Source organism: Nicotiana tabacum, chromosome 18 (genome assembly GCF_000715075.1).
Source record: "Nicotiana tabacum cultivar K326 chromosome 18, ASM71507v2, whole genome shotgun sequence".
Taxonomy (NCBI): Eukaryota; Viridiplantae; Streptophyta; class Magnoliopsida; order Solanales; family Solanaceae; genus Nicotiana; species Nicotiana tabacum.
The window spans coordinates 143,512,905-143,538,548 of NC_134097.1; the positions used below are offsets into that span (position 1 = coordinate 143,512,905).

General features: G+C 38.1%; 1 protein-coding gene, 1 long non-coding RNA gene and 1 pseudogene across 2 annotated transcripts; 2 read left to right on the plus strand and 1 right to left on the minus strand.

The window, feature by feature from the left end:
* Positions 1 to 273: 273 nt before the first annotated feature.
* LOC107820329 (glucan endo-1,3-beta-glucosidase, acidic-like) lies at positions 274 to 2,064 on the plus strand. The gene is made up of 2 exons (XM_075236422.1): positions 274 to 304; positions 1,024 to 2,064. Exons 1-2 carry the CDS (start codon positions 274 to 276, stop codon positions 1,968 to 1,970), a joined length of 978 nt encoding a protein of 325 aa, XP_075092523.1. The 3' UTR covers positions 1,971 to 2,064.
* A 366-nt stretch (positions 2,065 to 2,430) lies between these two features.
* Positions 2,431 to 5,564, minus strand: LOC107820330 (uncharacterized). The gene is made up of 5 exons (XR_012701810.1): positions 5,433 to 5,564; positions 5,210 to 5,309; positions 5,063 to 5,115; positions 4,534 to 4,604; positions 2,431 to 3,504 (listed from the first exon to the last, which is right to left on the minus strand). It is a non-coding gene; the product is annotated as an uncharacterized LOC107820330 (long non-coding RNA).
* Positions 5,565 to 19,314: 13,750 nt separating this feature from the next.
* LOC107803849 (glucan endo-1,3-beta-glucosidase, acidic-like) lies at positions 19,315 to 21,223 on the plus strand (annotated as a pseudogene).
* The last annotated feature ends 4,421 nt before the right edge of the window (positions 21,224 to 25,644 follow it).

Here is a 25,644-nt window from a genome sequence, read left to right on the forward strand (position 1 = left end):
TCCAAAATTGTGAGGAACTGCTCATAAATAATAGAGTAGTAAATCTGAACTCAAATTCTCAATTAGTCCATCAAATAATTTCCAATTATGTACATGTGATATAAGCTTATATGTTTATATATTAATGACTTTACATATTCCTAACTTTGACCAAATTACAGTAACTAATTTTAATATGACACTTTAGTCATTTTTTCCCCTATATAAGAGGCCATCATTTGGTCTTTTTCCTACAGTATACACATTTCATTTGTTTCTTATTGCTTTTTCACGATGGCTAACTTGTTCATGTTTCTTATTGTTGGTATGGTAATGACATACCTTCAAATAATAGGTATTTTCTCATCATCTCATTATCTTGGTTTTACTTTTAACATTTTATTGTTATCATTTTGTATACCTTCAAATAATGATATTCTTTTTGGTGTATCCCCTATGTTCTGTGCATGATTCTATAAAATAGGTCATGAAAGCATTGAAAGGGGAATAAATTTAGCAAATCGCATTTTTAACATAATTTATACAAATGAGTTTAAGTTCTATGTACTATTGATGTACAAATATTGATATAACTCGATTACCTAAAATGTAATTATCGGTAACCCTTTTCTATTAATATTGGTTGGTCGCTTCAAAAAATAGTCAACAAACTATTATAATTGATTAAACTATATCGATAACGTAAAATCTTATGCAGAATAGGTGCTTTAGTTTCAAAGGGTGTCAACTTGGGTACATATGTAATGGCGGAGGCACGGCTAATGACGGGGTTCAATTGAATCCCTTTCGTTGGAGTACTGTGTAAATAATGCGAGAATAATATTTTTCATATACATATAAACTTTTGAATCTCTCCCTGACATAGAAAAACTTTTCATTGTAGTGACATAAGTAGTTTAGAAAATTGCTTTAGGTCGCAAGTATGAACTTTTTGAATCCCCTTATTACAATTTTTGGCTTCCGTCGCTGATTCGACAATAAATTCCTTTATTTACACTATCTTTTTTTTATTTTATGATGCAGAGGCACAACCTATTGGAGTATGTTATGGAAGAAATGGTAACAACTTACCATCAGCACAAGATGTTGTAAATCTTTATAAAGCTAATGGCATAACAAATATGAGAGTTTATGATCCAATTGCTGAAACACTCACTGCTCTTAAGGGAAGTAACATTGAAATAATTCTTGATATTCCTAATGATAATCTTCAAGCTTTAACAGATCCAAATGCAGCTACAAATTGGGTTAATGCAAATATTGTGGCTTATTCACCAGATGTTAAGTTCAAATATATAAATGTTGGAAATGAAATATCCCCTGCTAATAGTGCAACATCTAAATTTGCTCCCTTTCTTCTCCCTGCGTTGCAAAACGTGCAACAGGCGATAACGAAATTTCAACTTCAGGTTAAGGTCTCAACGGCAATAGAGACAGGGATTTTGACGAACACATATCCACCTTCTCAGTCAGTATTTAGGGACGATATAAGCAGTTTTATTAACCCACTTATCGGGTTCTTGAAACAGAATAACTTGCCTGTCTTAGCAAATATTTATCCGTATTTTGGTTATCTTGGTGACCCTGCTCATGTGCCACTCCCTTATGCACTATTTACACAACAAAATCCCGATCCATCGGGCTATCGTAATCTTTTCGACGCTATGTTGGATGCAACATATTATGCAGTTGAGAAAGCTGGCGGAGAAAACTTGCCAATTGTTGTTTCGGAAAGTGGATGGCCATCAGATGGTGGAGATGGAGCAAGTATAGATAATGCTGGAATTTATTACACTAATTTGATTAGTCATGTGAAGTCAGGTGCAGGAACTCCACACAAGCCCGGAACTCCTATAGAAATTTATTTGTTTGCTATGTTTGATGAAAATATTAAGATCGGGGCCGAAACTGAGAAGTATTTTGGAGTTTTCCATCCCGATAAAACTCCGAAGTATAATCTTAGCTTCTAGTAAAGTAATTGATTTTACAAAATTTGTAATTCTTCAATGATTTTAGGTGAAAACTATTGTCTCAATAAAAATTTGCTATATATGGAAGAATACATGAAAGACGTTAGTTCCTAAAATATGGCGTTCATATCTATATGCCTACCACCTTTATTAAAACTAGATATGAACAGCCCGTGCTACCAAGACCTAGTCAATATATTTTTTATTTTCATTTTTCAGTTTATTCTTGACATTTCTTTTTATGTCTATTTGCAATACATTTCATAAATATAAAGAATTCTTAAAATAATAAATGGAAGGGAACAAAATAATACAGTTCATAAAGTACTCCACAATGATCAATCTAATCCATCCTATGTTGCAATATATATATATATATATATATATATATATATATATATATATATATATATATATATCCTCTTAGCAGATAAATTCAGAAGGATTACATAATGTTCACAGGCACTTTGAACTAATTCAATACCTATACTTAATTCATTAGTGAAATTGATAGGTGATTTCACATATTTTTGTCCATAATAATTAAAAATAAAGGAGTACGAAAACAAAGTTTAAAAAAAAGTCTAACAATGCATCGCGAAGTTAAATGTAATGAATTCTAGTAGGGGCTTCAAACTGTGATAAGCTGCACCAAATTTTCGTTCTTGCAAAGCCAGGTTAGAAAAGAAAATCAAATGTTTTAGGTGTTTTACCACATATATGCAAAACAAAATGGAATAGGAACGATACTGGAGCAACAAAAAAAAGTGCGAGAAGATCACCAATTTCAAGTCCCAAAATGAATGAGAAACTTATGTCAAACATCCCCATTACTCTTTATCAGATCCCAGAGTAGAACAGATTTCACGTACTATATCAACACAAGTAGCAACAATCAATTATATATAGAGAGTATTTACCTTCAATGTTTTCATGTCTTCCTAACATCCTCTTCAATGAAGATGCATATAATTTATGACCCTTTCTGGCCCATTGTCTTATATAGGGTGTATGATATAAGCTTCTATATTGGTCAATGCATTGTAAAAGTTCCAAAAATTCTCAAAAGTTAACCTCTTATGGCTTATTCTCGTAATTCAATGCACTCATGAGATTTCTCAAATTTTACAACATTTTATTGACATGTTATATTATCTAAATCACTGTAAATATGATATTGATGTGTAACACATTATAGTTTATTTCTTGCCTAGACAATGGTACTACTACTACTCTATAATAATTTGATGATTAGAGTTAAGAAGTCCACAATTCGAAAGCTGAACTTAGATTTCTGTTCACATTAAATTTCAAATCACCTAATTGCCAAGCATATGTTTTGCCAAATAGAATAGAATTATTTGTCAAAGGCAGCTTCAGCTAAAAGACTAAAGAGTATCACATTACTTTTATCAACAAGGGGAATTGTAAAAACCTTTTTTTAGCTGACAAGGTATTAAAGTTCATTTCTTTATCTTTTTACATAAACAATATATCTCCTTTAGGGGGTCAACATTATCACAGGAAATATCACCTGCAAAGAAAGACTAAGTTAAAAAATTATTATTAAAAAAAACTAATTCTGTATTCAATAGAGTAAAATAGAGAGACAAAAATTGGACTAAGATTTGGAATTATAGCTTTAAATATAGAACTATGCGTAGAAGACTTACAATAATTACTTCATCTTCATTATTCCTTTATGTATACATTAGAAAAAATTCATAGAAACAGAAATTGATGTATCTTATAAGTTTCTTCCTGGTATTAGGTGAATTGTCTACACAAAGGAAAAGGAACAGTTTTCTATCTTAGATTTAGTTACTCAAATATTATAGTTAATAAACAAAAGTTGCTGTAATAGATGGATTTAACACTAATAGTTCACATGCAGAAGAATAATCAATTAATAGTATAAATTATTACACACGATATTACAAAGTTTAGGCTAACAAATTATTTAGTAGTCATCCATATCCAAGTTCTTCCAAAAGAAACAACATAGAAATTTATGAAGAAATCAAAGTAGTTATTACATTCACACTTCTAAAATTCAGACATTGCTATTGCAAATTTAGGGGTAACAAAGCTCTTATTTCATTAAGGAAAAATTCATTTCACAAACGAAGGCATAAATATAGTAATGGACTTTTCAAATTAAGAATCAAATGAAGAAAAGGATAAACTCCTGTCTAACTAAACAAGCAGAGCAACCTACAAATTGGATTTTTCCTAGTAAGTGTTTGAACTTTGAACTCATCATGACTAATGTCATAAATACACGTAGCAGAGAGCAAAGATTCTCCAGAATTTGATCATACTACGAAAATCGATATCCTAATTCCTAAACCAGTAGCCTTGAATTAGAGGGAATTACCTAAAACGATAGATAATGGACTACATGTTAATATTCGAGACACCTCCTCTCCTATTTTCCTCTTTGCCTCTCTGTGTGTGAGCACAATAGAGGAATGAAGTACTATAGATTATAGAAACCCACATATTGCAAAAATTTAATATTGGCTTAGCATATTCAGGAACTCAAAGGAAAAAATGCAATTACCTATCTTGAACTTTCAATACCATCTGCAGACTCGGTTTCAAGAGAATCCATAACAAACTGCATAAAAAGTTCTTTACAAGGATATGTGTCAATTCAAACTCAGTGTGGTTCTCTTAAAATAATTCTTATTCTATAACTAAGATCCAAAGAGAAGTAACTATGACTATCTAAGGAGTATAGATGATAACTTAACATATTTCACCTTCTATGTTTCTCTTTCCATCTAGATCTGTAGTAAGATTCTTCTTTGATTAAACTTGTGAAGGTGACACCAACTCAAAAAGAGCTAAAGCGAGCAGAGAAACAAAAATAGTATCGTGATAACAAAATAGCTCAATAGAAAAATACTTACAATGCATAGGAGCAAAAAATTTCAGCTTTGACAAAAAATAAAAAAATAAAAGAGGCAAACCTACAGTAACTTCCATAAGAGCAACAAGAAACTTGCCCAATACATTATTACATCACCTAAAAAATATTTTATGCTAAACTACAAAATATTTCTCTCTCTCTCTCTCTTGGTTCTTACCTGCAATGCTCCATAAGCCCAAAAAACATCTCTCTCTCTCTTTTGGTTTTTACCTGCAATGCTCCATAAGCCCAAAAAAACACAAAACCTCAATATTCATGGATTATTTCATAAGAACAAACCTTAAGAACCACAATAGTAATCTACCTCCTCTGGTCCTCAAGCAAGTATGTTGATCACCTGTTTGCTCTTGGCTAATCTGTATCCAATTGGACTAATACAAGCAGGAACAAAAAAGCCCAAAAATCTGACACAGCAAATCCAAAATTATAAATCGTTTTTCTTAAATTTAGAAGTACATGAAAAAAATAAGCAAAAGTTAGGGGAAAAAATCTTTAAAAAACTTGAAGAAGATGAAGAAATAGAAAACCTTCTAATTCCTTACTGATGAACTAATATATAAGCTTGGAATGTTTCTCCATCCTAGGAACAAAAGAAATAAAAGCTGGTTCTTCTAGAATTATATTTGAGAGAAGCCACGTCAGCGAGCATTGAGATAATTAGTATTGGAAAACAGTTTTATGGATAAGCAAAATGTCAAATTTGCCTTTGATCGACCACACTTCCCTTTTCTATATAATAGAAAAATTTATTTATGCAGTCTAATTAATTTTTTAATTGCTTATTTTTTCTTCATGTATTTGTCACGACCCGAATTTCCCAACCTCGAGAGCCGTGATGGAGCCTACTGGTGAAAGCTAGGCAAGCCAAATTATTCTGATTACTTAACCTTTTTCAGTTTTAAACCATTATCAGTGATGAATAGATATCATGCAAATAGCGAAAATAATTAAGCGGAAGACAAAATCTGATAATTAATCGTAATACAACTGTGGAAGTCTAAATATAACTCTACCCAGAATTTGGTGTCACAGCTTCACAAACGGTCTAAGAACACTATATACAAAGTCTGAAAGATGAAATATGCATTGTTTCTGAAATGAGTAAAGGAAACAGGATAAAGGAAAGGTAGGAGGTGACACCAAAGCCCGCAAACGCCTGCAGGACTACCTCGGGTCGCCTGTTGGACTGAAGGCAGCAACCTCATCTACAACACTGGGATCTGCTCAAAAGAGTGCAGAGTGTAGTATCAGCACAACCGACCCCATGTGTTGGTAAGTGTCTAGCCTAACCTCGGCGAAGTAGTGACGAGGCTAGGACCAGACTACCAAATAAACCTGTGCAGTTATATCATAAACAACGGAAATAGAAGGAGATAATTGCAAATAAAATTGGGTAGGGAAAACATGCTTTGGGGAATAACAGATAACAACAGAATATCAAAAGAATATAAAAAATCAAAATCCAATTACTAACACGGATAGGGAAAATAAATGCAGAGTTCAATTTCATTTCACATTTCGTTGCAGGCGTACAACCCGATCCCATTTCATGTATCCCATTGCAGGCGTACAACCCGATCTCATTTCATATATCTCATTGCAGGCGTGCAACCCGATCCCATATCACACATCTCATTGCAGGCATGTAATCTGCTCCCATTTCACATATCTCGTTGCAGGCATGCAACCCGCTCCCATTTTACATATCTCGTTGCAGGCGTGCAACCCGCTCCCATTTCACATATCTTGTTCAAGGCGTGCAACCCGCTCCCATTTCTTTTATCAACACCAATCACAAAAGGGTCCTAGCAAGGGAACAATAATATCAAAATAAGCATCCCAGCAAAGGAACAATAATATGATAATAACATCCCAGCAAGGAAACAATAACGATAATAATATCCCGGCAAGGGAACAATAATGATAATAACATCCCGGCAAGGGAACAATAAGGATAATAACATGTGAAGCACAATAAACTACAACAGAGTCATAATAATTACAATACAAGACTCACGAACATGCTTGACACCAACGTATAGATACTCGTCACCATGCTTATATGTCGTACTCCACAATTAACACGTAGCAAATAAGACACGACTCCTAATCCCTCAACCTAAGGTTAGACCAAACACTTACCTAGATGTCACGAACACAGTTCAAGTCTCTACTATTGCTTTACCTCTTGATTCCACCACCAATTCGCTCGTATCTAGCCACAAGTTACTTAATTACATCAATAAACGCTAAATGAATCGATTCCAACGCATGAAAATAAATTTTCCAAAGTTTTACCCAAAAAGTCAAAAATCTCCCCCGGGCCCACATGGTCAAAACCCGAGGTTCGAACCAAAACCAGATTACCCATTCCCCCACGAACCCAAATATATAATTTGTTTTGAAATCGGACCTCAAATCGAGGTCCAAATCCCTAATTTTTGAAAAACCTAGGTTCTACCCAAAACACCCAATTTCTCCCATGAAAATCATTGATTTTGAGTTGAAATCATGTGAAAAGATGTTAATGATTAAAGAAAACGAGTTAAAATTGACTTACAATTGATTTGGAAGAAGAGTTGTCTTTGAAAAATCGCCCAAGAGTGTTTTGATTTTGAAAGAGTGTGAAAAATGAGAGATTTTCGACTAAGTATAAAAATTGCAGGTTGCAGATATGGGAATTGCGACCGGGGTTCGCAATTGCGAACCCCGACCTCTGCTATGTTCGCATTTGCGAACAAAATGTCGCATTTGCGACCAAGTAGATTTTACGGTCTCTTCGCATTTGCGATAGACCTCTCGCAAATGCGAAATCGTATTTGCGATACAAGAGTCGCATTTGCGACTAAGGCAGTAGCTGGGGGGAATCGCATTTGCGATGGGAACCTCGCATTTGCGAGATAGTGCTGGCCTGGGCTAGTTCGTATTTGCGACATAGCCTTCGCAAATGCGATCTCGCATTTGCGAGCCAGGCTTCGCGTGGCCTGCAATACATCAGTTCAAAATCTGCAACATCCTAAGTCAAAATTCCATGGACTTCGCGTGGCCTGCAATACATCAGTTCAAAATCTGCAACATCCTAAGTCAAAATTCCACTCCGTGGCCTATCCAAAACTCACCCGAGCCCTCGGGGCTCCAAACCAACCATGTACACCAACCTAAGAATATCATACGGACTTGCTTGTGCATTCAAATCGCTAAAATAACATCAACAACTATGAATTTAGCATCAAAATCATGAAATTTCTTAAGAACTTCAAACTTGCCAAATTTCTCAAATAAGGTCCGACTCACATCATTTCAAATCCGTTTCTTACCAATTTTCACGGGATCGACTCAAATCATATATAAGACCTGTACCGGGCTCCGGGACCAAAATACGGGCCCAATACCAATGGTTTCAAACACATTTCTCTTTCAAAAACTCATAATTAATTCAACAAAACAATTTCTTGCAAAATTTTATTTTTCGGGCTTGGGACCTCAGAATTCGATTCCGGGCATATGCCCAAGTCCTATATTTTCCTACGGATCCTTCAGGATCGTCAAATCATGGGTCCGGGTCCATTTACCCAAAATATTGACCGAAGTCAAATTAATTCATTTTAAAGTCAAAATTCATCATTTTTCATAGATTTTCACATACTGGCTTTCCGTCTACGCGCTCGGACTGCGCGCACAAATCGAGGTGATGCTGAAAGAGGTTTTTAAGGCCTCATAATACAGAATTCATTTCTAAAACAAGTGTGACCTTTGGGTCATCACATTCTCCACCTCTAAAACAACCGTTCGTCCTCGAACGGACATAAGAAGGAAGTACCTGAGTCAGGGAAAATATGGGGATAACAGCTCCGCATATCGGACTCGAATTCCCAGGTTGATGCCTCAGCGGGCTGACCTCTCCACTAAACACGAATATAAGGAAAATTATTAGATCTCAACTGACGAACATGCCGGTCTAGAATAGCTACCGGCTCCTCCTCATAAGACAAGTCCTTGTCCAACTGGACATTGCTGAAATCTAACATGTGGGATGGATCGCCGTGATATTTCCGAAGCATGGACACATGAAACACGAGATGCACAGTTGATAAGCTCGGCGACAATGCAAGTCTGTAAGCCACCTCTCCCACTCGATCAAGAATCTCAAATGGGCCAATGAACCTAGGGATAAGCTTGCCCTTCTTCCAAAATCTCATCACGCCCTTCATAGGCGACACTCAAAGCAATACCCGTTCACCTACCATGAATGCTAAATCACGAACCTTGCGGTCGGCATAACTCTTTTGCCTGGACTGAGTTGTACGAAGCCTATCGTGAATAATCCTGACCTTGTCCAAGGCATCCTGTACTAGATCCGTACCCAACAACCGAGCCTCCCCCAGCTCGAACCATCCAACCGTCGACCGACACTGCCTACCATACAAAGCCTCGTAAGGAGCCATCTGGATACTCGACTGGTAGTTGTTGTTGTAGGCAAACTCTGCTAAAGGCAAAAAATGATCCCACGAACCTCCAAAGTCAATGACACAAGCTCAGAGCATATCCTCCAAAATCTGAATGGTCCGCTCGGACTACCTGTCCGTCTGAGGATGAAACGTCGTGCTCAACTCAATTTGTGTGCCCAACTCTTACTGAACTACTCTCCAGAAAGGGAGGTAAACTATGTACCTCGGACCGAAATGATAGACTCGGGCACACCATGAAGGCGAACTATCTCTCGGATATAGATCTCAGCTAACCTCTCGGAAGAGTAGGAGACTGCCACAGGAATGAAATGTGCTGACTTGGTCAGCTTATCAACAATAACCCACACTGCGTCGAACTTCCTCTGAGTCCGTGGGATCCCAACAACGAAGTCCATAGTGATTCGCTCCCACTTTCACTCGGGAAGCTCAATCCTTTGAAACAAACCACCAGGCATCTGATGCTCGTACTGAACCTGCTGACAGTTCAAACACCGAGCCATATATGCAACAATGTCCTTCTTCATCCTCCGCCACCAATAATGCTACCGCAAATCCTGATATATTTTAGTGTCGCCCGGGTGAATAGAGTACCGGGAACTATGGGCCTCCTCTAAAATCAACTCTCGGAGTCCATCCATATTAAGCACACAAATTTGACCCTGCAATCTCAAAACTCCATCATCACCTAAGGTCACCTGCTTGGCACCTCCGTGTTGTACTGTGTCTCTAAGGACACACAAATGGGGATCATCATATTGCCAATCACGGATACGCTCTAATAAGGAAGAACGACCGATTGTGCAAGCTAACACACCGCTGGGCTCAAAAACGTCAAACCTCACGAACTGATTGGCCAAAGCCTGAACATCCAAGGCAAGCGGTCTCTTACCGACCGAAATATAAGCAAGACTGCCCATGCTAGCTGACTTCCTACTCAAAGCGTCGGCCACCACATTGGCCTTTCCCGGATGATATAAGATGATGATATCATAGTCCTTTAATAGCTTCAACCACCTTCTCTGCCTCAAATTTAGCTCTTTTTGCTTGAACAAATACTGCAGACTCTTGTGATCCGTGAACACCTCACATTCCATGCCATACAGATAATGCCTCCAAATCTTCAACGCGTGAACGATGGCTGCTAACTCCAAATCATGAACCGGATAGTTGTTCTCATGAATCTTCAACCGCCGTGAAGCATAGGCAATGACCTTGCCATCCTGCATCAACACCGCACCAAGTCCAATATCACAATAAATTGTATAAGGCCCTGAACCTGCGGGCAAAACCAACACCAATGCCGTAGTCAGAGCTGTCTTGAGCTTCGGAAAGCTCGCCTCACACTTGTCCGACCATCTAAACTGGGCACCCTTTTGGGTCAACCTGGTCATCGGGGCAGCGATAGATGAAAACCCCTCCACAAACCGATGAAAGTAGCCTGCTAATCCCAAGAAACTCCGAATCTCTGTAGTTGATGCTGGTCTAGGCCAGTTCTTGACTGCCTCAATTTTCTTCAGATCAACCTGAATACCCTCTGCGGATATAACATGACCCAGGAATGCAACTGAACTCAACCAGAACTCACATTTCGAAAACTTGGCATACAACTGACTATCCCTTAAAGTCTAAAGAACCACTCTATGATGTTTCTCGTGCTCCTCCCGGCTACGGGAATAGATCAAAATATCATCAATGAAGACTATCACAAACAAATCCAAGTAAGGCATGAACACTCGGTTCATCAACTCTATAAAAGCTGCTGGGACATTTGTCAACCCGAATGACATCACCAAGAACTCATAATGCCCTTACTGAGTGTGAAAAGTTGTCTTAGGGACATCGGATGCCCTAATCCTTAACTGAAGGTAACCAGATCTCAAGTCAATATTCGAAAATATCTTAGCACCCTGAAGCTGATCAAACAAATCATCAATCCTCGGCAATAGATACTTATTCTTAATTGTAACCTTGTTCAACTGCTGGTAATCAATACACATTCTCATCGATCTGTCTTTCTTCTTAACAAACAACACCGGTACACCCCAAGGCAAAACACTCGGTCTAATGAAACCTTTCTCAAGCAAGTCTTGCAACTGCTCTTTCAACTCTTTCAACTCAGGCGAGTCCATATGATACGGCAGAATAGAAATGAGCTGGGTGCCCAGAGCCAAATCAATGCAAAAGTTAATATCCCTGTAGGGTGGCATACCCGGCAGGTCTGAAGGGAATACCTCAGGAAACTCACGAACAACGGGCACAAAATCAATAGAAGGGACCTCAGCACTAGAATCACGAACATAGGTCAAATAGGCCAAACACCCCTTCTCGACCATACGCCGAGCCTTTATGTAAGAAATAACACTACGGGTGGAATAACAAGGAGTCCCTCTCCACTCTAAACGAGGTAAACCCAGCAAGGCTAAGGTCACAGTCTTGGCATGACAATCCAAGATAGCGTGATAAAGTGATAACCAGTCCATCCCTAATATGACATCGAAATCAACCATGTCCAGAAGAAGCAAATCTACACGAGTCTCAAGACCCTCAATCGCAACTATACATGAACGATGGACTCGATCTACATCATTAGAATCACCCACCGGTGTAAATACATAAACAGGAGCACTCAAAGAATCACTAGGCATGACCGAATACGGTGCAAAATAAGATGACACATAGGAGTATGTAGATTCCGGATCAAATAAAACTGAAGCATCTCTGCTACAAACCAGAAAAGTACCTGTGATAACTGCATCGGAAGCCTCAGCCTCGGGCCTGGCTGGAAGATCATAACATTGGGCTAGGCCCCACCACCCTGAACTGCATCCCTAGGACGGCCTGCTGTTGGTTGGCCTCCACCTCTAGCGGCTTGAGCTCCACCTCTAATACCTCTACCTCCACCTCTAGCACCTCTAACCCCACCTCTAGCTGGCTGGCCGGGCTGTGGAACACTTGGTACCTGAACCATAGCACGGGAACCCTGCTACTGTGAACTGCCCGGTGCTCGAGGGCAATATCTAGCAATGCACCTCGTGTTGCCATAAGTAAAACAAGCCATCAGCTGCTGGGGTTGACGACCTTGGAAACTCTGAAGCGGCGGTGCATTGATAGGAGTTGCAGGTGCACTATAGGTCTACTGATCGGAATACTGCATATGAGAACCACGGCCACCTGAAGAACCATGAGAAACCTAAAGTGCTGATTGAAAAGGCCTAGGAGGATGGCCTCTACCATATGAATCTCTGCCTCCAAACGAGGCACCACGGAATCGGCCTGAATGACGAAGCCTCTTGTCAGACCCCTGACCACCTCCCTGCGATAGAACTATCTCAACTCTCCTGGCCACATTGGCCACCTCCTAGAAAGAAATCTCGCTCCCAGTCTCCTTGGCCATCTGGAGTCGAATATGCTGGATAAGTCCCTCAACGAACCTCCTCACCCTCTCTCTCTCGGTGGAAAGTATGATAAGAGCATGACGAGCCAAGTCGATAAATCTGGTCTCATACTAGGTAACAGTCATAGAACCCTACTGGAGACGCTCAAACTGCCTCCGATAAGCCTCTCTCTGAGTGATAGGGAGAAACTTCTCCAGAAATAGCTGAGTGAACTGCTCCTAAGTCAAAGCTGGTGATCCGACTGGTCTAGCCAAACAATAATCTCTCCACCAAGTCTTGGCGGATCCAGACAAGCGAAAAGTAGCAAAATCGACCCCATTGGTCTCAACTATCCCCATGTTCCTGAGAACCTCATGACAGTTGTCTAGATAATTCTGGGGATCCTTAGAAGATGCACCGCTGAAAGTAGTAGTAAAGAGCTTGGTGAACCTGTCCAACCTCCACAAAGCATCGGCAGACATAGCTGCTCCATCACCGGTCTGAGCTACCACACCCGGCTGAACTGCTCCAACTGGCTGAACTGTTGGAGTCTGGAACTAGGAAGCTACCTGCTCCAGAGTGCAAGTAGCAGGAGTCTGAGCTCCTCCTCCAGCCTAAGAGACGGCTGGGGCTACAGGAAGTAAGCCTGCCCGGGTGACACTCTCCATAAGGCCCATTAGACGGACCAGAGCATTTTGGAGTACTGGGGTAGCAATAAACCCTTCTGGGACCTAACTGGGCCCACCGGAACTGCTGGGGCCAGAACCTCATCATCAAAGTCAACCTGAGGCTTCGCCACTGATGTTGCTACTCTAGGCTGAGCTCTACCCTTACCTCGGCCTCTAGCACGGCCTCGGCCTCGCCCTCTGCCCCTCGTGGGAGCTGATGTTGGGGGCTCGGGCTGCTAATCAGTGGATGAGAAAGCGCGTGTTCTCGCCATCTGTGAGAGAACAGAGTAGAAATTCAATTAGCATTGAGAAACCAAACCGCACGACAGGAAAGAATAAATATGAAGTTTTTTCCTAACTCTGTAGCCTCTGGGGATAAATACAAACGTCTCTGTACCGATCCCTCAGACTCTACTAAGCTTGTCTGTGAACTGTGAGACCCATGTAACCTAGAGCTCTAATACCAACTTGTCACGACCCAGATTTCTCACCCTCGAGAGCCGTGATGGCGCCTACTGGTGAAAGTTAGGCAAGCCAAATTATTCTAATTACTTAACCTTTTCTAGTTTTAAACCATTATTAGTGATGAATAGATATCATGCAAATAGAGAAAATAATTAAGCGGAAGACAAAATTTGATAATTAATCGTAATACAACTGCGCAAGTTTAAATATAACTCTACCCAAAATTTGGTGTCACAGCTTCACAAAGGGTCTAAGAACACTACATACAAAGTCTGAAAGATGAAATATACACTGTTTCTGAAATAAATAAAGGAAACGGGATAAAGGAAAGGTAGGAGGCAATGCCAAGGCCCGTGAACGCTTGCAGCACTACCTCGGGTCGCCTGCAGGACTACCTCGGGTCATCTGTTGGACTGAAGGCAGCAACCTCACTGAGGTCCGAAGTCTACAACACTGGGATCTGCACAAAAGAGTGTAGAATGTACTATCAACACAACCGACGCCATGTGCTGGTAAGTGTCTAGCCAAATCTCGGCGAAGTAGTGACGTGGTTAGGATCAGACTACCAAATAAACCTGCGCAGTTATATCATAAACAGCGGAAACAGATACAGATAATTGCAATTAAAATTGGCCAGGGGAAACATGCTTTGGGGAATAACAGATAACAACAGAATATCAAGAGAATATAAAGAAATCAAAATCCAATTACTAACACGGATAGGGAAAACAAATGTAGAGTTCACTTTTATTTCACATCTCGTTGCAGGTGTGCAACCCGATCGCATTTCATGTATCCCGTTGCAGGCGTGCAACCCGATCCCATTTCATATATCTCATTACAGGCGTGCAACCCAATCCCATTTCACATATCTCGTTGCAGGCGTGTAACCCGCTCCCATTTCACATATCTCGTTGCAGGCGTACAACCCGCTCCCATTTCACATATCTCATTGCAGGGGTGCAACCCGCTCCATTCACATATCTCGTTGCAGGCATGCAACCCGCTCCCATTTCACATATCTCGTTGCCGGCATGCAACCCGCTCAGATTTCACATATTTTGTTGTAGGTGTGCAACCCGCTCCCATTTCTTTTATCAACACCAATCACAAAAGGGTCCCGGCAAGGGAACAATAATATCAAAACAAACATCCCGACAAGGGAACAATAATACGATAATAACATCCCGGCAAGCGAACAATAATGATAATAATATCCCGGCAAGGGAACAGTAATGATAATAACATCCCGGCAAGGGAACAATAAGGATAATAACATGTGAAGTGCAATAAACCACAACAGAGTCATAATAATTACAATACAAGACTCACGGACATGTTTGACACCAACGTATAGATACTCGTCACCATGCCTATATGTCGTACTCCACAATTAACACATAGCAAATAAGACACGACTCCTAATCCATCAAGCTAAGGTTAGACCAAACACTTACCTAAATGCCACGAACACAATTCAAGTCTCTACTATCGCTTTACCTCTTGATTCCACCACTAATTCGCTCGTATCTAGCCACAAGTTACTTAATTACATCAATAAACGCTAAATGAATCGATTCCAATGCATGAAAATAAATTTCCCAAAGTTTTACCCAAAAAGTCAAAAATCGCCCCCGGACCCACATGGTCAAAACCTGAGGTTCGAACCAAAACCTGATTACTCATTCCCACACGAACCCAAATATATAATTTATTTTGAAATCGGACCTAAAATCGAGGTCCAAATCCCTAATTTTTGAAAAACCTAGGTTATACCCAAAACACCCAATTTCTCCCATGAAAATCATTGATTTTGAGTTGAAATCATGTGAAAAGATGTTAATGATTGAAGAAAACGAGTTAAAATTGACTTACAATTGATTTGGAAGAAGAGTTGTCTTCGAAAAATCGCCCAAGAGTGTGAAAAATGGGAGATTTTCGACTAAGTATAAAAATTGCAGGTTGCAGATATGGGAATTGCGACCGGGGTTTGCAATGATATGTTCGCATTTGCGAACAAAATGTCGCATTTGCGACCAAGTAGATTTTCCGGTCTTCTTCGCATTTGCGATAGACCTCTCGCAAATGCGAAATCGTATTTGCGATACAAGAGTCACATTTGCGACTAAAGCAGTAGCTAAGGGGAATTGCATTTGCGATAGGAACCTTCCATTTGCGAGATAGTGCTGGCCCGGGCTAGTTTGCATTTGCAACATAGCCTTCGCAAATGCGAGATCGCATTTGCGAGCCAGGCCTGCAATATATCAGTTCAAAATTTGCAACATCCTATGTCAAAATTCCACTTCGTGACCTATCCAAAACTCACCCGAGCCCTCGGGGCTCCAAACCAACCATGCACATCAACCTAAAAACATCATATGGACTTGTTCATGCATTCAAATCGCTAAAATAATATCAAAAACTATGAATTTAGCATCAAAATCATGAAATTTCTTAAGAACTTCAAACTTGCCAAATTTCTCAAATAAGGTCCGATTCACATCATTTCAAATCCGTTTCTTACCAATTTTTACAGGCTCGACTCAAATCATATATAAGACCTGTACTGGGCTCCGGAACCAAAATACGGGCCCGATACCAATGGTTTCAAACACATTTCTCTTTCAAAAACTCATAATTAATTCAACAAAACAATTTTTTTCAAAAATTTATTTCTCGAGCTTTGGACCTTAAGTCCCATATTTTCCTACGGACCCTCCGGGACCGTTAAATTACGGGTCCGGGTCCGTTTACCTAAAATATTGACCGAAGTCAAATTAATTCATTTTAAAGTCAAAATTCATCATTTTTCACAGATTTTCACATATTGGCTTTCCGGCTACGCGCCCGGACTGCGCACGTAAATCGAGGTAATGCTGAAAGAGATTTTTAAGACATCGAAATGCAGAATTCGTTTCTTAAACAAGTGATGACCTTTTGGGTCATTACAGTATTAGTAATGTTTACTCCTATATATGTATTCTATAAATCTATAACACGTCGTTAATCTAAAAGGAATGCGAAAAGGAAGAGTGAATCGTATTGAAGTTTTAAAGGTCATTGGTGGAAACTAAAAGAGAAAAAGAAAAATAAACAATTAAATCTTAACAAAAAAACTTGAAACTTGTTCTATTTTGCTTTTCATGACTTGATATATAAAATATGTAATTGTTAAGAAGTGATACACGTGTAACACACACGTGACTAGTGACTAGTGACTAGTTATTTCTAAAATGATCTAGTTAGATCTCCTTGTTTCAACTCGGGAGCTTTATACGAGCCGGTCGAATTCAATAATTACTTTTTCCTAGTCACATGCAAAGATTATATATTGATTGTATATGGTTATACATATATTATACATAGACAATAAATATATTATCATTCGTCGGTTATTTTTAATTTAAGCAATGGGGATGAATGGCTATTTCAATTAATTCTTTCTTTCTGTGTTTTTAGTACTGTTTTTAAGTTTGTATCATCTAGTAATGATGATTAAGCCTCTTCCAAAATGAGTTTTCAAAGTCAAAGTGCACCAATGGATATACAATAAAGTTTTTACCAAACTATAATTATCAAGTCAAGATTACACTACTTTTACTAGTTGTACTTGAGTTAAAGAAGCAATAGATGAGAATCAAGAACCGAGTGATCAACACTAATAGAAAATGAGTAAATGATTGATTATCATAATTTAAATCTTTCAAGTTTGAATTTACTTAAATTATAACATCTATTATTTTTAAAAAGTATATTTTAATCCACTAGTGGTATAAAAAAATCGCAGAGTGATTGACAGACTCAAATAGGCTACCCACTTTTTAGATTGATAATTCATTTCGTGTAAACATTTATATGTATTGGTTAATCTTATTGTGTAATTAAGCAACTCTTACGTAGTTCAATTAAATTTAAACTTATTTTCGAATTGCTACAACCTTTTTAATCACACTCAAAAAAGTTGTTTAACTCCATTTTAAACCAATATAGCATAATGTACTAAATAACAATTTCGTGGACTATGTATTGATATTTTAAATTGGTATATCATTCAAACGTGATCTTAAAAATCATAAGTCTGATTTAAAATGGAAATTTTGAGGGACTACTCATAGAATAATGGCTGGTAAATCTAAACGGAAAAGGGTCAAATATATTCCTTTACTATCAAAAATTATTTAAATCTACCCTTCGTTATACTATTTGGTCATTTCAGACTCTACCGTTATACTATGGAATAAACTCACCCTTATTTTTAACGGAGGGCCACGTGTCAGCTCCTTATTAAATGATTCATGCCCAATTTAATTTACCGGTTCAAACTCACATACCCGACCCGCCCTTCATCCTTTCTTGTTCAAATAATGGGTTCTTTCATCTCTTTTACTTTGCTTTTTACTGTTACCTGTACCGGCGAAGATGGTTGACAAAAAAAAAAAAAAAAATTGATTACTGGCTCATTAGCCATTTAAGTCATATCCTCCTTGCAAAATAGCTAAAATATATAAAGTTGATTAGAAGCTATGGTTGAAATTAGTCCATCCGGTGCAGATAAGAGTTTGTGTTATAGTTTGTTTTGAAAAAATGACCCGAGAATACAACAAGAACAAACTACACCCGTTAGCTTTTTCGTACAGAAACTGAAGAACAAGGACGAATCCAAGTTCTTCAAGTCTGCTGGTTTCAATGGTTTGGGTCTTGAAAACATAAAATTAGTGTTTGAAAATTGAAAATTGTGGTTGAATAAGTCATTAGCTGTGAAGAACTGAGTTGGACGAATTGAGGCAAAATGCAGAATCCTTCAAGCTTCAAAAACCAAACATTGAAAATTCTTTTGTGAATGGTCAATGATTATGCTTAATTATCTCTCTGAAGGTGGAGGTGGATACTAAGGCACATCATCCAAACTCAAAATCCTTCTCAATCCATTTAGTCTCTCAACCAAATCTCTTACCTAATTCCCAAATGGCTCGTACAAAACAAACTGCCAGAAAATCCACCGGAGGTAAAGCTCCGAGAAGAAAATTGGCCACAAAGGTAGCCAGAAAGTCAGCTCCAGCCACTGGAGGAGTGAAGAAGCCTCACATATTCAGGCTAGGAATAGTGGCACTCCGTGACATCTGCTAGTACTAGAAATCAACTAAGCTTTTGATCTGTAAGCTGCCATTCCAGCAATTGGTTCGCGACATAGCTCAGGACTTCAAGACTGATCCCCGCTTTCAGAGTTCGACTATGGCTGTGCTTCAGGAAGCTTCCGATGACTTTGGTGTCGAAATAAAAGAAGGGTGAAATTAATTTTAAGTGAAGAATTTTGACTCGGGTTTATGGGTCAAATCTTTTGAAGGGTCGGATATTTTAATTGGATTTGGATTATACTTCCTAGAGTGCCACGTGTCTCATCGGTTAGACCCAAGGACTCTTCTGATCTAAAGTATGACGGTAAGGATAATTTTAAACGGATAATATAAAAGAGGGTAAGTTTAAATAATTTTCGATAATAGATGGGCATATTTGACCCTTTTCCGAAATCTAAATTAAGATATACAATTAATCCACCAATTAATTTCCAATAATTTAAATTTTGACCAATTATGTCCTATGTTATACCAAGAATGTAATTTGGTGTATTAAATGATTTCACATATACTTTAACTTGGACTAGATTGCAGGAACTAGTTTCAACATTACACCAATAGCCATTTCCCCCCTATATAAGAAGCCATCATCTGGTCCTTTTCCTACTGTGTACATTTCATTTGTTTCATATTTGCTTCAATGATGGCTAACTTCTTGGTGTTTGTATTTGTTGGAATGTTAATGACATACCTTCAAATAATAGTATTTTCTCATCATCTCATAATCTTAGTTTTACTTTAAGCATTTTATTATTATCATTATATACTATTAATTTTTTAACAAGTGTGCATCATTTATATGATTTTGTACCATACACATATTTTGTTATGTAACTTATATATGCATATATGAATTTTAAGTATTATGCATCAATGGTGTAAAAGGAATTTATATAATCAAGTATTTTTAATGTATTTATAGGTAATATAACTGTCTTTAGTTAAAATTATTTAGTGACCTGAAAAGAATGGTATTTAAAATCTTTACACTATCTAGCGTGTACAGCATAAATCCTATGCAAAACCGGTTACATATTACTTTCAAAGGGTTTTATACTATGGTGTCCGGACTCTTCGAAAATGTCCTCATGTGCGAGTCGGATCCTCCAAAAGTATTGTATTTTTTAAAAGATCCAACACGAGTACATCGATATTTTAGAAAGTTCGCGCAACATATAGGTTTTAAGTTAGATATTTTATTATGGTAGGTGATCTTAAAACAACTTCCTCTAGTTATGGTATGATTTTTATAATGCAGATGCACAACCTCTTGGAGTATGCTATGGGAGAAATGGGAACAACTTACCATCATCACAAGATGTTATAAATCTTTATAAAGCTAATGGCATAACAAATATGAGACTCTATGATCCAATTCCTGAAACACTCAATGCTCTTAAGGGAAGTAACATTAGCATTATTCTTGATATTTCCAATGACAATCTTCAGCCCTTCAGTACAGATCCTAAGGCAGCTGAAAATTGGGTCATTACCAATATTAAGAGTTATTTCCCACAAGTCAAGTTCAAATATACAAGTGTTGGCAATGAAGTATCTCCTAAAAATGTTGGGACATCTCAATTTGTTCCATTTGTTCTTCCTTCATTGCGAAACGTGCAACAAGCGATAACGAAATTCAGAATGCAGAATCAAGTGAAGCTCACAACGACGATAGATACTGGGCTTTTCACGAATACATATCCACCAGCTAAGTCAGTATTTAGCGACGATGTAACTAGTTTCATCAACCCGATTATCGGGTTTTTGAAACAAAATAACCTTCCTTTGCTTGCGAATGTTTATCCATACTATGGTTATATTGGCAACCCTGATCAGGTTCCACTCCCTTATGCACTATTTACACAAAAAAGTCTGACCCAACGGGCTATCATAATCTTTTCGATGCTATGTTGGATGCAACTTATTATGAAGTTGAGAAAGCTGGTGGAGATAACGTGCAAATTGTTGTTGCTGAAAGTGGATGGCCATCTGAGGGTGAATTTGGAGCAAGTATGGAAAATGCCGGGACTTATTATAGGAATTTGATTAGTCATGTGAAGTTAGGTGCAGGAACTCCACACAAGCCTGGAAAAGCTATAGAAACTTATTTGTTTGCTATGTTTGATGAAAATATTAAGATTGGGGCTGAGACAGAGAAGCATTTTGGAGTTTTCCATACTCAAAAGTATAATCTTACCTTCAACTAGTATAGGATTTCAATTCTCTCTGTTAGTAACTTTATATGGCACTATTACTATTTGAAAAGTTAAATGATTCTTTTTTGAATTCGAGTCGAGCTTGAGCCAAGTTCGAGATGGTTACTCTATTTTCTTTATTTTTCAATGCCTTGAAGGGATTACATGTCCAAATGTTATTAAATAAGAGTTCAAATTTGGATAATATAGACATAAGACAATTGCCTAAAATAAAAGAGGCTCCTAAGGTGCTTGTTTCATAATAGTGAAACTTATTAAGTGGCGTGGAGAAAAGAAATATTGCTTTGTTTTATTAGTTTTGCGCGCTTGCACTTAAGTATAACTGACCGTTGCTCATCTTATGTATATTACTTTATGAGAATAAAAAAAGCATATTAAGAAACGAATCTGATTTAGTGAAGGTCGCAAAGCGCATATTAAATATCGAGTAGAAATATACACACAAAAAAGACAAGAAAAAGACATTGTATTTATATGTCTTTAACCATCATATCGAAAGTTTGACCAACGGTTTAGATGTATTTGACTCATCTTGTGGTGGAGATTCATTCGATCCTGAATAGGAATGTGTTTTAGTGACAATTATACATCGCTCTATCAAAACTCCTCAAAAAATAACGGATGAGATATTATTGACCAACTTACTATCAAAACTACAAAGGATCAAAATGCCCTCTCTCTCATGATGAACAACTTTCCTTGGTTAAATCTTTCTTCTGATTAATCTTAATTATTTTTAATTTGGGGTTACTGATTTCTTGGAGTTTCTTGAATTAATGTAGAACTGCTAGTATTTTCTAAAATTTAAGATAAGATTTACCCATTTTTAGTCTCTACACTCTGTTTGAATGAGCTTATGATTAGAAATCATCTTATGCTTTAAAAAATTGAATATTACATCCCACTCCACAAATAAAAAAGTGTAGGAGCAAAATAGAACACTAAGGGGTTCAATGATACGATTCAGCACTTCTGGAATTTTGATGTTAAGAAACAAGGTTTATATTTGAGGATGAAAAAGTGTATGAGCAAGATAGAATGCTAAGGAGTTTAAATATAAGATGATTTTTCCGTAAAGGACCACTATTTCTTTTCCTTTCATAAATCCCCATTTTTTATTGAACAATATATTTTTCTTGTTCTCCTTTTATTTCACTTCATTGTTTTGTTTTAGTGGCAAGAATTTTAATACTTAACTAAAATCGAGATGCTTAGTTTTTTTCCATGTACTACTTTTTGTAATCTTGTAAAGGTTTTATTGTCACGATCCGGACTTTCTACCCTCGAGAGTCGTGATGACATCTACTAGTGAAAGCTAGGCAAGCCAACTATTCCAATTTAATTACCCTTTTCAAGTCTTTAAGTCCTTATATTTTAAAACGACATATCAAAACAGCTGAAAAAGTAATATCAATAACAAAGCGGAAGACGAAATCTGATAATTTAACTTAATATAAACTGCGGAAGTCTAAATACAACTCTACCCAAAATTTGGTGTCACAATTTCACAGACTGTCTAAGAGCACTACAATAAAGGTCCGAAAGATAAATACAAACTGTTTCAGAAATACATAGAAGAAATAATATAGAAAGATAGAAGGAGACGCCAAGGCTTGTGGACGCCTGCAGGACTACCTCGGGTCGCCTGAATGGACTGAAGACAGCACCCTCACTGCGGTTCAAAAGCTGCTGCACCGGGATCTATACATAGTACAGAGTGTAGTATCAACACAACCGACCCCATGTGCTGGTAAGTGCCTAGACTAACCTCGGCGAAGTAGTGACGAGGCTAGGACCGGACTACCAAATAAACCTATGTAATTAAATCATATACAGCAGAAAATAAAAGCAGATATTCACAGTTAAAGATGGGGAGGGGAAAACATGCTACGAGGAGTATCAGATAACAACAAAGTACCAAAGAGGAATGTAAAGAAACCATAATTTAATTGCCAACAATAAAGAGAAAAACAAACACAACATTTACTTTCATTTCTTTCTTGTTGTAGCCGTGCAACCCGATCCCATTCATATATTGATGCAGGCATGCAACCCGCTCCCATTCATATATCTTGTTGCAGGCGTGCAACCCGCTCCCATTGTATATATCTCGTTGCAGGCGTGCAACCCGTTCCCATTTCATATATCTCGTTGGAGGCGTGCAACCAGCTCCCATTTCATATATTTTGTTGCAGGCGTGTAACCCACTCTCATTTCATATATTTCTGTGGCGGTGTGCCACCCGATCCCATTTACAAATCAACATCAATCATAAAAGAATCCCGGCAAGGGAACAAGAGTATAACAACAACATCCCATCAAGAGAAACAATATTGTAAACAATAACATCCCGACAAGGGAGACAATGTCATAACAATAACATCCCGGCAAGGGAGACAATATAATAAACAATATCATCCCGGCAAGGGAGGCAATATCATGAACAATAGCATCCCGGCAAGGGAACCAACAATGATAATCAACATATTAAGCATGAATAAATCTCAACGGAGTCACAACAATTACAACACTAGACCCACGGGCATGCTTGACACCGACGTATAGATACTCGTTACCATGCTTATACGTCGTACTCCACAATTAACACATAGCAAATAAGACACAACTCCTAATCCCTCAAGCTAAGGTTAGACCAAACACTTGCCTCGATGCCACTAACATAATTCAAGCCTCAACTACCGCTTTACCTCTTATTTCCACCACCAACTCGCTTGTATCTAGCCACAATTTACTTAATGATATCAATAAATGCTAAATGAATCAATTTTAATGCATGAAAATTGGTTTTATGAAGATTTTCCCAAAAAGTCAAAAATGACCTCAGACCCACATGGTCAAAACCCGAGGTTCGAACCAAAACCCGATTACCCATTCACCTATGAACCCAAATATATAATTTATTTTGAAATCGAACCTCAAATCGAGGTTCAAATCCCCAAAATTTGAAAAACCTAAGCTCTACCCAAAACACCCAATTTCCCCCATGAAAATCCTTGATTTTCAGTTGAAATCATGTGAAAAGATGTTAAAGATCAATGCCAACGAGTTAGAAATGACTTACAATCTATTTGGAAGAGTACTTGTCTTTGAAAAATCGCACAAAGGTGTTTAGGTTTTGAAAAGGTTTGAAAAATGAAAGATATTCGGCTAAGTTATGAATTTGCAAGTCGCAGATGTCGCAATTGCGACCAGGGTTCGCAATTGCGAACCCCTTCAAAACCTGTTGACTTCGCAAATGCGAAGATTTTGTCTTATTTGCGATCAAGTGCAATTCTGATCACCTTCGTATTTGAGAGGGACCCTTCGCAAATGTGATATCGCATTTGTGATACAAATGTCGCATTTGCGACCAAGGCAGCCCGGGTTGACTTTCGCATTTGCGATACTTTCTCGCATTTTGCGAGAAATGCGAAGCCTGCAGACCTGCAACATACCAGCAATCTCCTAAGTCCAAATTTCATTCTGTGGCCTATCCAAAACTCACCCGAGCCCTCGGGGCTCCAAACCAAATATGCACGCAAGTCCAAAAGTATCATACGGACTTGCTCGTGCGATTAAATCATCAAAACAACATCAATAACTATGAATTTAACATCAAAATCAAAGAAAATCTCAAGAACTTTCAAAGTTTCAAATTATACAACTAAGGTTCCGAATCACGTCATATGACCTCCGTTTCTTACCAAATTTTACAGGCTCAACTTAAATCACATATAAGAACTGTACTGGGCTTCGGAACCAAAATATGAGCCCGATACCATCAATTTCAAACATATTTCATTTCCAAAAACTCATATATATTCCAGAAAATAATTTTCTTTAAAAGTTCATTTCTCAGGCTTGGGACCTCGGAATTTGATTTCGGGCGTACGCCCAAGTCCCATATTTTCCTACGGACCCTCCGAGACCATCAAATCACAGGTCCGGGTCCGTTTATGCAAATTGTTGATCGAAGTCAACCTAAATTTATTTTAAAAGTAAAATTCACTATTTTCACAGATTTTCAAATAATGGCTTTCCGGATACACACCCGGACTGTGCACACACATCGAGGTGAGATAAAAAGGAGGTTTTAAGGCCTCGGAACACATAATTTGGTTCTAAAACAAGTGATAACCTTTTGGGTCATCACATTCTCCACCTCTAAAACAATTGTTCGTCCTCGAACGGATATAAGAAGGAAGTACCTGAGTCAGAGAAAAGATGGGGTTAACGGATATGCATATCGGACTCGGACTCCTAGGTCGCTGCCTCAACAGGCTGACCTCTCCACTGAACACAAACAGAAGGGAAACTCTTCGATCTCAACTGACGAACCTGCCGGTCAAGAATAGCTACCGGCTCCTCATCATAGGACAAGTCCTTGTCCAACTGGACAGTGCTGAAATCTA

Excerpts from the sequence above, each read along its gene's own strand:
- LOC107820329 (XM_075236422.1), top strand. The coding sequence starts at position 274 with ATGGCTAACTTGTTCATGTTTCTTATTGTTG. Across the intron at positions 305-1,023 it reads GTTCATGTTTCTTATTGTTG|AGGCACAACCTATTGGAGTA; the intron begins GTATGGTAATGA and ends TTTATGATGCAG.